At 38.3% G+C, this 14,713-nt stretch overlaps 1 protein-coding gene across 16 annotated transcripts in view; it reads left to right on the top strand.

Moving 5' to 3' along the window:
- fryb (furry homolog b (Drosophila)) overlaps positions 1 to 10,716 on the top strand; it is a 75,103-nt gene extending 64,387 nt beyond the window's left edge. For 11 of the 16 annotated variants that reach the window (XM_046860544.1, XM_046860535.1, XM_046860532.1 and 8 more), the window contains exons 51-63: positions 46 to 213; positions 618 to 626; positions 1,022 to 1,222; positions 1,300 to 1,422; positions 1,742 to 1,902; positions 3,969 to 4,179; positions 4,740 to 4,889; positions 5,024 to 5,122; positions 5,244 to 5,327; positions 8,255 to 8,272; positions 8,417 to 8,527; positions 8,686 to 8,885; positions 9,292 to 10,716. In XM_046860544.1, coding sequence (XP_046716500.1) covers positions 46 to 213; positions 618 to 626; positions 1,022 to 1,222; positions 1,300 to 1,422; positions 1,742 to 1,902; positions 3,969 to 4,179; positions 4,740 to 4,889; positions 5,024 to 5,122; positions 5,244 to 5,327; positions 8,255 to 8,272; positions 8,417 to 8,527; positions 8,686 to 8,885; positions 9,292 to 9,550 — 1,794 coding nt within the window. In that variant the 3' untranslated portion in view covers positions 9,551 to 10,716. The remainder of the gene's footprint in view (positions 1 to 45; positions 214 to 617; positions 627 to 1,021; positions 1,223 to 1,299; positions 1,423 to 1,741; positions 1,903 to 3,968; positions 4,180 to 4,739; positions 4,890 to 5,023; positions 5,123 to 5,243; positions 5,328 to 8,254; positions 8,273 to 8,416; positions 8,528 to 8,685; positions 8,886 to 9,291) is intronic. The other 5 variants (XM_046860539.1, XM_046860537.1, XM_046860536.1 and 2 more) reach the window with 3 other exon arrangements.
- The last annotated feature ends 3,997 nt before the right edge of the window (positions 10,717 to 14,713 follow it).

Raw genomic sequence — 14,713 nt, 5'->3', positions numbered from 1 at the left:
AGCAGCTGATTTTGAAAATAATGTGATTTAAATATTTATCTGCAGGTGATATTTTCCTCCTGTGGCGATCTGGAACTGATGGAACGCCAGCCCAGCCAGGTGTCCTCAGAGGACGGCACACGAGAGGATACTCTAGATGACACTGCCTCTGAGCAGCAGTTTCGAGTCTTTAGGGACTTTGACTTCCTTGATGTGGAGCTGGAAGATGGAGAGGTAATTGCAAATAGAGCTTCTGATTCGAGTGTTCAAATTAATCTGGGTTTTAAATTTGGAAAAAAAAAAATTCTTACAAAAACACATCCTTGTGCGTGCATGCATAAAGAACGTCTAGTGGTTGTTAATATCAGTTTTTCACAAATTTTGACATAAGCTTGATATTAATATGAGCAATAATTTATAGAAAGTTACAGTATATATTTATTACATGTTTTTTTTGTTACAATAATTTTCAACAAATCTTACAGATTCTGCAGTACCTTTATTTCTCCTTCTTTTCATTTTCTTTTCTTACTGGTGAATTAACAGTCTTATTTCCTTCTCTAACATGGTTTGCTTTATTACTGGTCTTTCTCGCTGTGTGGATAACATTGTCTCTCTTTTTCTCCTGTGCTGTCCAGGAACTGCAGGTAAGCTTTCTTGTGTCAGTGATGGACCTAGAGAATGACAGTGGCCTGTCTGCTAAAGGCGAATAGAAGCACTTTGTGCATGTGTGTGTTATAGTCAGGGATTTTCCTCTGAATTTTTTTGTTATAAATGTCAGCAATGCATGTCTTGTAGCCAAGGTATATAGATATTGTCCTAGATATTGCAGTCTGATTTGATCAGTCAAAAATTAGGAATATTAAATTCCTCAGTACAACTTTAAAATGAAAAAACAAACTGCAAGTGTGCATGTTTTAAGTTCTTCAGCATGTGGAATAAACAAACAATAATAGGATAAAAGAAGAAAAATTAGGCCTCTAGCCTTTCAAATAACTATTTCAATAGCTTGTTGCAGTGAATGATGCTATGTGTTTTACAGGGTGAGAGCATGGACAACTTTAACTGGGGAGTACGCAGACGCTCTCTGGACAGCACAGACTTGACTGAACTATTGGAAGAAAGCCAGCACTCAGACAGCACACCCAGTCTTGGGCCACTTGATCCCCAGCATGATTCAGATGACTCGTCTGAGGAAGAGTCCAACTCCACCAGCCAAAGCCTTTCACACCACTCACAACTTGTATGGGACACAAATTCTCATGTTTTTTTCTGGTGCAAAAAACAAAGTATGTGACACCTATTATCTCTCTCTTTTAGACAATGAACCTGTCTCCTTCAGAGGACACCAATCATACTGAATCACTGTCCACTTCATATGACACTTCTGCAACCACGCCAGGCATGGCGATGTCTCTTCCTGATGACACCATAATTCCACCAGTTAGTACCGTTTTGCCTGTCATCTCTTTTTCTGCCAATTAATTAAAGATTTAAGATCTTTATTGCACTGTGATTTTAATATTTGATATTACATACAAAACAAATTTGGCCCAAGAATATCAAGTTATGTAAAATGACTGACCTCATCTTGTCCTATATGTACTCATTCTATAATGCTTTGTTTTTGGGAGGTTTTCAAAAAAATTGTAGAAATCTGTTACTACAGGGGCAATATGTCATCCACTGCTATTGAGTAAAGAGAACATGAAGGTTAAAGGAGGCAAGGTTTAATGAGTCCATGTTGTGAATTTGTGTGCAGCCACTGCCTGAACATGAAGGCAGTAATGTGCAGGTTGATGATTTATCATTTTGCGTGAGGGAGCTGCCTCCGGGGTTTGACTGTGGCTCCAGCTTCACCTTGGATATTCCACCAGAACCTGACCGGTTAGAGATGGACCTGAACCCAAGCTTCCTGCATGGGTATGCTGATATGCTGCTACGTTCTATGAAATTTACTTTTGTAAAATAATAATAATAATAATAATAAATGTCCATGCTTATTTCTGTTGTGCCTTCTAAATATGTCATGTGTCAGGTGTTTAATTTGTCAAATATAGAAAAATAACAGAAAGGAAAATCTAACAGAAATATCTTAGAATGGTGCCAGGATACCACGAGCCACCAGATCAGTTTCAGTGCACCCTGGTATAGATTCTACAGGTGGTAAAGAGCTCTGTGTAACAATTAAGTCGAAAATGTCCTGTAGATCTTCAGCAGATTACTTAGGATAGAATGTTTAATCATTAAATGAGGTCTATCAGTCTGATAATCCTTAGTTTTTAGCTTTTCAAATAATTCTTTCCTCTGGAAGAAAAGTGGATCAAAATCAAACTATCAAAATGAGCCCACAGTATCACAAGGCGTGTAAGGGTCAAGTCATCTGGCTTTACTGTACCACTAAACTCAAAGTGTGTCTTTGTAATTGGGTGTTTATGTCCACTATAATATCTTTCTCTGTCTGATCATAACCTGCAATGACAATCTCAGTCACCTAAAGAAGAGTTGCTGTTCTGTTTTTGGTTTTTTTACATGTAATACTAATGTTGAATGTCACAAATGTAGATGTCGATCTCATCACTGTCCCAATAGAAACACGGCTAGTTGAGAATTGTTTGTGGCTAAAGTTCCAGCCTTCATGCCCATATGTATGAGTACTCGCTTAAAGACATCTAATCATGGTCCACAGTGTTTCTGCACTGTTTTATTCAGGTTTATAGTTTACGTTCCCGTATATATTAATGCTACCTTTAAACCAAGATACTTTTGTTTATTAACCATTGTAAAATGTTGATTTGTAAATAACTGTTAAAAGAGAACAGTGTGTAAAATAGCCACCAATGGGTGATATATAGTTACAATACACTATAGTTTTGTTTATCCTCAGGTCTGAGTTTATACTGCAGCATCTTTTTTGCTTCAGCTCTGCTCTACAGTTACGCAGAAGTGCGCTCTTTTTCCCTTTCAAGTCGAGTCTGTTAGGTAATGCAGTGAATGCAAAATAGTGGAACTGGATGACAGAACGTGATTTATTAAGTCTCCTTAGGTTTGAGATTCAAGAGACTTTCATAATAAAATTAACATTGCATAATGTGCATTAACATTGCGGATCCTCCCGGGCTGAAAACGGCATTATTTTCCATTGAGGAAACTGAGCAGACTCAAACTCTAGCATGAAGATCACTCCCTGCTTACTCGCTGCATTCATGAAATAGGTGAAGTAATTTATTAATGGAATGAATGTACAGTGGCAGAAAGGGATGTAAGTGCAGGGAAGAGTGTTTACAGAATGAAAAACTTAATCCGGGCTAAGGTTGGCCGATATGCAACAATACGAGTGCAAAACTGCAAGCAAAAAGAGAAAAGAGGAAAAATGTTTTAAAAAATCTAAATCGACGGTGAACTAATCAATATAGTTTGCGAATACAAGACTGAAACACATTGGTATAAATACAAAAAAAAACTAATCAAAGGGTAAATCAAAATCAGCTAAGAACAAGGGGAAATGTGAAAGAAATGACAAACGACAAAACAGTGGTGGAGACAATACAAAGATGCAAGCTGCTGACATGTGGAGCAGCAACTCATTCCAGATCCTAGGCCAAATCACTGAGAATTCTGTAAAAACTGTGTCCTGGGGACAGTTAGCTGTAAATAATGAATAGAAAGCTCTGAAAACATAGTGCTAAACCGTGTAGGATCTTAAAAACGTAAATTTGATTCTATATGAGACTGAAGTTATAAACTCAATTTGGTAGTCATTCACCTAACAACATCATCTAAAACAGGTTGAAGCCGAGATACAGCAGACTTGGAGGCCTGCAGTTAGAGAGCATTACAGTAATTGAGCTGTGAGGAAATAACCTTTATCACACTCATTATATTATTAATAGTTCAAAATGTCTTGAACTTGCCAATACTCCCTAATTGATGAAAGCTGCCTTTTACTACACAATTAATTTGTCTTTCAAACTTATCATATTTTATAGCTTTAGTTATGGAGACGAGAGGGACGATTTGGACGAGCTGGGGTTTCCTCCACCCCCATCACCCTTCTTTTCTGCCATCTTAGCTGCTTTCCAGCCTACGGTGTGTGATGATGCTGAGGAGGCGTGGCGCACGCACATCAGTCAGCTACTGAGTGACTCAGATGGCTCATGTGCTGTGTATACTTTCAGCATCTTCTACTCTCTGTTCCAGGTACTACAACTCCTCCTATTGCATATTGGAGTACATATACTATGTATATATTGATACAGTGCAGTGTCTCATGTCACCTGTTTCAGAGGAAGTGTTTTCATATTATTCCTTTCAGATTAGTCAGTGTCATGCAATATTAGCAGATGGGTGTGGGAAATGTGTTTCTGAATTTACAACCACTAGGTGTAAATAAATGTGTGTGCACGTGAGCACATAATATTCTGCAATGAATTAGCATCCAATACAGTGCGTCTTCCTTCTTGTGGCGTGTGTATCTTGGATAGGTTACGGACCTAATGCAACCCTAACCAGGACAATGTTGTCACAGAAGATGAATGAATAAAAAAAATGTAGGAAAATACTTTGTGTGCTTTGGCGCCCTCTAGTGGGCTCTGGCAAGTTTTCCTTGTTTCAAGTTATTTTAAATATCTAGTAGCTGTAGCTGTAGTCAAGATACTATTACAAGGTTAACAATGTTAGTTGACCTGACTTATTTCTAGTAGACATTTCTGCACTGGATTCCACTGATGATGATCACTTTTTTGTAAATGAATCTTCAGAACATCCAGAGCAAGTTTTGCTCCCTAACCAGTGAAGCTGCTGGCTACCTTGGAGACGGCTTAAAGGGCATTGGGGCAAAGTTCACGAGGTCATCTCAAATGCTGAGGAAATGCTCAGACTGCCCTATGCTTTTTGTGGATGCTGATACTGTGAGTATCAACCTTAAAGAATCTGATTATATGTCTGATTTACTGTTATTGTTCCCATCATTGTGTACAATTTTTTTCAAAACCTGAAGTGTCTCACTTCCAATTATCCTCTAATTGTTTAACTTTTTTTGTAGATTATCTCCTGTGGGATTTTGGACAGTTTAAAATTTAGTGTATTGGAGCTGCAGGAATATCTGGACACTTACAGTAGCAGAGAAGATGCAGCCATTACAGTATGTTGAAACTACACACATACGGTCACACCATATTTCATAGAAATATACAACCAACTTTACAGCTGTAAAGCTTGTTGCTTCAGCACATGTTTGACCTGCATATGTCTGTGTCCTTCAGTGGCTTCAGAATTGCAAGTCTACATTTCCCAGGTGTCCGGATGATGGGGTGATCACCTGTCAACCTGGAGACACAGAAGAGAAGGTTTGCATATACACCCCAGTACACTGCTCACACACAACCAGAGGTGGAAAAAAATACTAGTACTTTAATGAAATTTTAGTTTATTACTTTTAGACACTTTTATAGCAGAAGGAGAGGCTGAGGTCTCTCCTGTGTAGTGCAAAAAGAGTGTATCAATCTCATACAAGTTGTTTTTAATTATAAGCAACACATTTGCAAATTAAAGTGCATCAAAAAATCTAAATAAAACTTGAAATTTATTTTAAAGTATTGCAATCACGGACCAATCGTACGAAACAGAAAAATGAAATTAAAGTTATTAGAGATATGCACATATTTTTAGGTATATGCGTATTGCCTGCTTTTGTTTCTATGTCCTGCGCTTGTGTTTCCAGATTTTGCAGGGATATATCGTAAATCAGGGGCAGTGTCAGTATTCGTGACACTGCCCCTGATTTTACTCCATTTTACTCCAGTGTGACTTATGATTGCTGTGAACATGTACAGGTTCTAGAATGTGTGGAACATTAATACAAACTGAACTGTTTGATGTCATTTTTGTACAAGATATACAGTGCCTTGCGAAAGTATTCGGCCCCCTTGAACTTTGCGACCTTTTGCCACATTTCAGGCTTCAAACATAAAGATATAAAACTGTAATTTTTGGGACACAATCATGAAGTGGAACGAAATGTATTGGATATTTCAAACTTTTTTAACAAATAAAAAACTGAAAAATTGGGCGTGCAAAATTATTCAGCCCCTTTACTTTCAGTGCAGCAAATTCTCTCCAGAAGTTCAGTGAGGATCTCTGAATGATCCAATGTTGACCTAAATGACTAATGATGATAAATAGAATCCACCTGTGTGTAATCAATTCTCCGTATAAATGCACCTGCACTGTGATAGTCTCAGAGGTCCGTTTAAAGCACAGAGAGCATCATGAAGAACAAGGAACACACCAGGCAGGTCCGAGATACTGTTGTGGAGAAGTTTAAAGCCGGATTTGGATACAAAAAGATTTCCCAAGCTTTAAACATCCCAAGGAGCACTGTGCAAGCGATAATATTGAAATGGAAGGAGTATCAGACCACTGCAAATCTACCAAGACCTGGCCGTCCCTATAAACTTTCAGCTCATACAAGGAGAAGACTGATCAGAGATGCAGCCAAGAGGCCCATGATCACTCTGGATGAACTGCAGAGATCTACAGCTGAGGAGGGAGACTCTGTCCATAGGACAACAATCAGTCGTATACTGCACAAATCTGGCCTTTATGGAAGAGTGGCAAGAAGAAAGCCATTTCTTAAAGATATCCATAAAAAGTGTCGTTTAAAGTTTGCCACAAGCCATCAACAATGCAAAACGTTATGCTTGGCGTTATGTCTGAACACACCATCCCCACTGTCAAACATGGTGGTGGCAGCATCATGGTTTGGGCCTGCTTTTCTTCAGCAGGGACAGGGAAGATGGTTCAAATTGATGGGAAGATGGATGGAGCCAAAAACAGGACCATTCTGGAAGAAAACCTGATGGAGTCTGCAAAAGACCTGAGACTGGGACGGAGATTTGTCTTCCAACAAGACAATGATCCAAAACATAAAGCAAAATCTACAATGGAATGGTTCACAAATAAACATATCCAGGTGTTAGAATGGCCAAGTCAAAGTCCAGACCTGAATCCAATCGAGAATCTGTGGAAAGAACTGAAAACTGCTGTTCACAAATGCTCTCCATCCAACCTCACTGAGCTCGAGCTGTTTTGCAAGGAGGAATGGGCAAAAATTTCAGTCTCTCGATGTGCAAAACTGATAGAGACATACCCCAAGCGACTTACAGCTGTAATCGCAGCAAAAGGTGGCGCTACAAAGTATTAACTTAAGGGGGCTGAATAATTTTGCACGCCCAATTTTTCAGTTTGTTTTTTTTTTCAACAAAGTTTAAAATATCCAATAAATTTCTTACACTTTATGATTGTGTCCCACTTGTTGATTCTTCACAAAAAATTACAGTTTTATATCTTTATGTTTGAAGCCTGAAATGTGACAAAAGGTCGCAAAGTTCAAGGGGGCCGAATACTTTCGCAAGGCACTGTACAGTACACTGGTTCTAAGAATACAATTTATTGTGAAAATTACTTAAAAATATCACATTCAACTTTGGATCAGGAGGTGTTTTCTCTGCACCACTGCTGCCTGACCTGTCTATCTCCATCTTTCTTGTGATTTTAGCACAGTAGTATCCGGGAGAGATTATTTCCCTTGCATTTTTTTATACTGTACATTTTTTACTCAGAAACTGATTAAAAATGTAGAGAAGTACAATACTCCAAGACAGGCGTACTTAAGTAAAAGTAAAATTACATAATGTAATTTGTTGCTTTCCACCTCTGCAAACAACTAACAAAAAGATTTACCAAACAGGCTTTATACAATGGATTTCTCTTCCTTGTCACAGTGAATAGTGGCATTAGTATAAACCGTATTAATATCAGCACTGTGACACTTGACACTGTAATACACAAAACTAAACTCATTAACTAAATTTGAGTTCATATACTCAAATCTTTGTAAGTTGATCATGGTGAAAGCAGGGGAAAAAAAAATATATATATATATGGGCTGGACAAGAGGAAAACATTTGATAAGAAATGAACCAATGCTAGAAATTTGCCTGCACTTAAATCTATGTTTTATATTGCTTTGCCATATTGCACTTTCTCTCCTTTACACCTACTATGATTTTTTTATTTTATTTTTTTGAAGATTTTTATCATAAATAATATTAGCAAGCTTGACAGTTTAATTTACTACTAATTATTAACTTATCACAAAATCATTTTGGGCTACAGGGATCAATCTCACTGTGTCCATGATCTTTTATCTTTTATTAACACATTGTATTTCTCTCTCAATTTCGTTTTGTCTTCTAACATGCTTGCAATGCAGCAAATGGAAACTCTGGCTGTAAGTCCTAAACAATACGAAGATCATATGCAGTGTTAACATTGCCAGTTCATGATAAATCGTCTAGACCAAGTGTATTGGCTTTTATTTGCTGTATTTATCCAGAACATATGATATAATATTTCTGTATTTTGTTCTCTTCAGAAACTGGAACTGTGTCAACGGCTATACAAACTGCACTTTCAGCTCCTGCTCCTTTTTCAGTGCTACTGTAAGCTGATCAGTAAAGTCAGCGTTATCGGCTCTGTGCCAGAGGTACTGTAACTGTTTATAAACTATGGTACTAGAACACATGAAATGTGCATGTCTAAATAAATACACTCAGAAAATGTCTAATTTAACAAGTAGCATTTTGACTTATACCCATTTAGACTGCATGTCATTTTAAAGCTTGATTCTGATCTGTCCCGCAGCTGTTGAACATGTCGCGTGAGCTCGGAGAGCTGAAAGCCAGTCTGCGGTTTGCAGCAGAAGTAGCAAGTAATCAAGAAGCCCAGCAGCTACCCAGAATTCAACCCAGCTTTACCACCTCTGAGGCAGCAGTGCAGGCTGTGCTTGAATGCCTGAGAAACAGGCAGTATACTACAGCCATCTGCCACTTCCACCAGTGCAGGTCAAACACACACACACACACACACACACACACACACTCACTCAAAGAAAACATTAGGTTTAAAATAATAGATTTTTAAAAATAAATGTTTTTCCCATAGTTTTTAGTTTTGGTTTAGAACCTGCTGATAGCAGGGGCTTGAAGAGACTATGGGAGGTGGGACTGTAAAAACCCCCCTGATTCTCTCAGCTGTATGCGCTAATCGATTTTAAGATTTATGGAGTGTAAGAGTTGTTACTTTAGCAACAAGAAAGACTGTAATCTGATAAAACAACCCATATTTTCAAGCACATTTTCAATAACAAAAGACCAAAAATGAGAATGTATTTGCTTATTCTTCATTTGCAAATTTAAATCGGGTAATGCAGAATTTGTAGATTTTGTACTTTTACCTTCTTTACTACAGACAGCTTTGGCCGAATGACATATTTGGCAGTGATTCAGAGGATGAAGTCCAGACCCTGCTGAGCATCTATTTCCGTCACCAGTCTCTGGGCCAGACTGGCGTGTTTGCTCTGGTGGGCTCTGAGCAGAATGCTGGGCGAGTCAGCACTGAGCTGATGGACCTCAGCAGTGAGATTCGGGACATGATCCAGCGCGCCCAGGACTCTCGGCTCATCACATCATGCCTCCCGGACTCCAGCGCTTCAGCGGTGAGTCTCTGACAAGAAGTGTGCAGCACCCCAAAGCAGCGCTGGATCCCTCCTTAGACGCTCAGCCCTTCGTCTACACTCATTCACTAACGGCCCCACCAGATCCAGGCCATACCCACTGCGCTGTCTGGGAGTGCTGCAGTCCTCTCCCTGCTCTGTCCTACAAACTTGCACACTACATAGGAAAAATTAGAGAATTGCCCTTGATTGCATTGAATAGGAATAAGGGGGTCCTAAGAGTGAGCTTGTCTTCAGGATCACAAATGTGCAGCAATTCTGGAGAAACAGAACTGCTACTGTGCGATGCTTTAGAGTAAGTCACGCTGTCACATTTTTCTATGTTTATTAATTGCACTATGTTGAGCTTAACATCAACATCACAAAGAAAGACAAGGTTGTGTTTGCTCTTGAGGACAAATGCTGCATTTTTTATAAGGAAACAGCAAAGCTGATTGGAACTCAGACGAAATGTGACTGCACTGTATATTGTTCATTGGGAAATGTGCAATGAAGGATAAACTGAACTGGATGCCTTTCTACTGATACTGCTAAAGAATGTTCTGTGAATTAGACACATTAGAGAGCTCTTTCTTTTTGTAGCTGTGTTGATAAGCCTGTTCATCACTATTTAACACTGAAATTAACATTTACATGCACGGACACACAGGCATGCTGACATTTAGCTGCCGTACAAAACATAACCAGTTAACTGGTAGTCATTGTATCTAAGTGTTGGTTAATGGTAGTGACACTATTAGGCTCTTTGCTGTTTGAAATGTGTCGCTTTCTACTGTATACACACTTGCCTCTTGCTCACTCGTATTGTCAAGATATACCAAAATGCATTTTTATCTGAGAAATTGTTCTTTAGTGTGACATTTTAAACTGCCAAGCATGCATTGATGTAGTTATGATTTATTAAAACTATTTAAATTAACTTAAAAAAACAACAACATTTGTACAAAGTCCAAAAGGGAGCTCTTCTCATGCGGGTCAGATGTTTTGTGTGCAGAGATGTGCATGCCAGCAGAGATTGTACATTGCTTTCTTTAGGAACAAAAGTCTTAGATTAGGGGTTTTACACTGTGTATATAGTTACTTTTACAGCTTTTGTGAAGTAATTTTGTTTTGTGCTGTCAAATGTCATGTAAAAATAAAGATTTAGCAGATTAATAATCTGTCACCTGTATCATCTAAATCACTAGCTACTCCTAAAACTACTCCTCAGTCACAAACCATTACCTACACATCATTTCAGTATTTGTGTAGGTTTCAAACCCAAATTAAATGTGTTTACATATATACGTATTTACTCTCAATTTACCCGTCCCAGTCAGAGGTGGCAAAAGTACACACATCCTTTACTTAAGTAGAAGTACAGATACATGTTTTAAAACACTCGAGTAAAAGTTGAAGTATTGACTATACTTTTTTACTCAAGTTAAAGTAAAGAAATTTAGGCTCTTAAGTAAAAAGTAGCTACTACCTGTTTGTGTCACTATTCACTATTCACATATTTAGTTAACTCACTATTAATCACAACTTAATCGCACATCTGTTCTTAATGTACCTTAAATTAATATTTTTCAATCAACAAATATTGATGCTTTATGCAAATGTATGTTAATTATTTGTGAAACCAAACTCAACATAGAGCATGAAGACAATATTCTTGTAAACGTTTTAAAGTAATTATGGTGTTTTAAATCACGTAAATTATCAGGACACAAAACGAAACCTTTGCCATGTTTCCACACGGACGGGTAATGAGGTGATACCGGAGAAAGTGTTCCTCATAACTTTCATATGGATTACAGAATCAGAAAACATTTGTATTCAATGTGAATTGGACTTTTTAAGCGTTCTATAAATATATTTAATATATCTGTAAGGCAAATATTCACTGAGATTCAGGTTGTTTTATTTGTGTGTCTGTGAAGAGAGAAGACCGAGACAGCAGAAAGCGCACCCTGTATGTGCATTATTTTACAAAAGCACAGCATTTTGTTGTTATTATGAGTGTGTACAAATAAAAGTAGACCCTTTACATATTCTAATGATGTATTGCTCTTATCTGTACGATCAAAAAAGACAGAGTAATTTAAGTTAATTTCAGCATTATAAGGAAAAAAATGCCACAAAACGTTTTTCGAGAGGGTAAATGGTGCTGATTTGGGACTTGGTGCATCAGTAAAACAAATGTTTGCTGATTTAATAATTATTTTAGGTGGAGTTTATTTATATTTATATATAAAGATAAGGCTTCATGAATAAATGTGGTTGCGCTGCACTTTTTATTTTTGCCTCTTCAATATTTATTTATTAATCTTTTTAATAAAAATGGTCAGAAACAGAAATGCACGCTGCATTAATCACGTGTTAATGGAATTAGTGCCGTTAAAAAACATTTGCGGTAATACGTTATTAACGCATTAGTTTTGACAGCCCTAACATATATTAATACAAAATAATTTTTAATGTTGTTACCTAATGAATGTATCTAAGCTGAACGTCCACCATCTAGAACACAAGCAGAGAAAAGATGATGATGATCAGGTAATTAGGAATATCACTGTTCTCAGTCATGAATACATCACTGACTCCCTCTGTCTCATCCACATTACCCCCATACTTCTTGTTGCCATCTGTTTTGCTTGTTGTTAGCTTCGTTACATAGCCTACATCTGTGTTGCGTAATAGCCAGGAAATGACACACCACTGGTTGATTGAAAAAGCCGCGCTATGACAGGAGGTCGGTTAATGGGCTGAAAACGGCCTGCAATGAGAAGAATATTGACATTTCACTAACTAGATTAAAACTAAAGTAAAGAGCCTGTTTTGAAAATGTAAGAAGTAAAGAGTACAGATATTTGTGTAAGAAATTAATAAGCTAAAGTAAAAAGTAAATAGTGAAGTAAAGTACTGATACCAGAAAATCTACTTACCGTATTTTCCGGACTATAAGCTGCTACTTTTTTCCCACGTTTTGAACCCCGCAGCTTAAACAACAAAGCAGTTAATTTATGTATTTTTCCGGTGTTTTTCCCGGTTTCACAAACTTCAAGCCAAAAACACGGAGTGACATAACATTAGACCAATGAAATTGCCGAACGGGTTCAGGTGAACCAATGAACAATGACTTTCTTGGTAGGCTACTGTTTAGATAAAAGCCGTGTAACAGATACTGTCTTTCGTTAAAGCCTGTATAAAGTTCATTAGTTTCAGTGTAGACCCCTGTGGCTTATTTATGTTTAAAATAAAAATCTTTGTCAAATTCAGTGGCTTATATATGGGTGCGCTTAATAGTCCGGAAATTACGGTACTTACTTTGTTACCTCCCACCTCTGGTCCCAGTCAAAGATCTTTTAAATGCTTTGACATTTACAAATGCTTTTTGAAGTGCTTTTTACTTGTCACATGTATTTTACAGCAGAGTGAAATTCTTTCTTCGCCTGTCCCAGCAATGTTAGAAGGCTGTGGTCAGCACAGGGTCAGCCATAAAACAACACTCCTGGTTGCAATAGCTGGGCTTGAATCCCGATCTTCTAATCTGTAACCCCAGAGCCTTAACCACTGAGTTTTCACCTCCACTAGACCAGTATTATCAGTAATCAACCAGCATGTCCATACACAAGCCAGGACTAACCCTAGAAATCACTGGCAGTTGGGAGTTGTCTACAAATATACAGTATAAGGTTTTTATTTTCCTCACCTCCAAATTCAAAGTCAGCTGAAGCACAGATTAATAAGCAGAGGATTTAATGTTACCTTTTAGATCAGCTCCTTAACTTCTCTGTCTGGGCCTTTTCTAACTAACTCAAATACATGGTGGAGACAAGGGAGAAGAAATGTTTTTGTACAGTATCTGGAGTAATCAAGCAATCTAAAAAAGGAAGGAACATTAGAGGGGGGTTTAAACTGTTCCACCATGGTGTGTATGAAAAGAGAAATGGTGTAGTAATGATCGTGAAGGATGAGTACAGTAAGTGTAGAGAAGGTGAAGAGTTTCTGATAGTAATGAACATGAAGCTGGAAATTAAAGGGGTGATGATAAACGTCATCAGTGCTTATGCTACACAGGTGGGCTGAGAGATGGAATAGAAAACAAAATTCTGGAGTGAGTAAGATGAAGTGGTGGAGAGTGTACCTAGAGTTTAATGGGCATGTTGATAAAAGGGTACAGAGCTGATGGGGAGGTGATGGGTAGGTATGGCTTTAAGGAGAGAAATGTGGAAGGGCAGATGGTGGTAGATTTTGCTAAAAGGATGGAAATGGCAGTGGTGAATACGTATTTTAAAAAGGAAGAGCGTATAAGAGTGGAGGAAGGTGCACTATGTTCTATGTAGGAGATGCAACCTGAAGGAGATTGGAGACTGTAAGGTGTTGGCAGAGGACAGTGTAGCTAGACAGCATTGTAAGGCTTTGGAGGTAAAGAAGAGGAGAAGGGTAAGGACTGAAAGAAGAATAAGATGATGGAAACTGAAGGAAGACTAGTGTGAGATTCAGGGAAAAGGTCAGACAGGAGCTCAGTGGTGGTGAAGAGGTGCTGGATGATTGGGCAACTACTGCAGAAGTGATAAGGGAGACAGCTAGAAAGGTACTTTGTGTGACGTCTGGAAATAGAAAGGAAGCCAGAGACATGGTGGTGGGATGAGGAAGTACAGGAAAGCATAAGGAGAAAGAGTGATTAGAAAAGTAGGCAGGAGTACAAGGAGATGCAGCAGCAGGTGAAGCGGGATGTAGAAAGGCAGAGGAAAAAGCATTTGAGGAGCTGTATGAAGTTTGACATTAAGGAGAAAAGATTCATACCGATTGGCCAGGCAGAGGGACCGAGCTCAGAAGGATGTGCTACAACATGGAGTAATAAAGGATGGAGATGGAAATGTGTTGATTAGTGAGGAGAGTGTGTTGAGAAGGTGGAGGGAGTACTTTGAGAAGCTGATGAGTGTGTGTGTGTGTGTGTGTGTGTGAGAGAGAGAGAGAATGTGGTTAAGCAGGAAGTGGATAGTATTAGTAATGAGGAAGCAGGAGAATCTTGTCCAACATCAAGAGCTATAGTGCAGAGGACATTTGCTTTTCTGCAGGGCTTGTGTAGACAAGTGAAGAGGCCTATACATTATGCTGTTGAGCCTTGACAGTTTGCATGCTGACAGGCTAAGAGTCAATACAGACAAA

The sequence above is a fragment of the Silurus meridionalis genome, chromosome 11 (genome assembly GCF_014805685.1).
Source record: "Silurus meridionalis isolate SWU-2019-XX chromosome 11, ASM1480568v1, whole genome shotgun sequence".
Classification (NCBI taxonomy): domain Eukaryota; kingdom Metazoa; phylum Chordata; class Actinopteri; order Siluriformes; family Siluridae; genus Silurus; species Silurus meridionalis.
The sequence above is the reverse complement of the archived record's forward strand: the minus strand, read 5'-3'. Positions and strand labels throughout refer to the sequence as shown.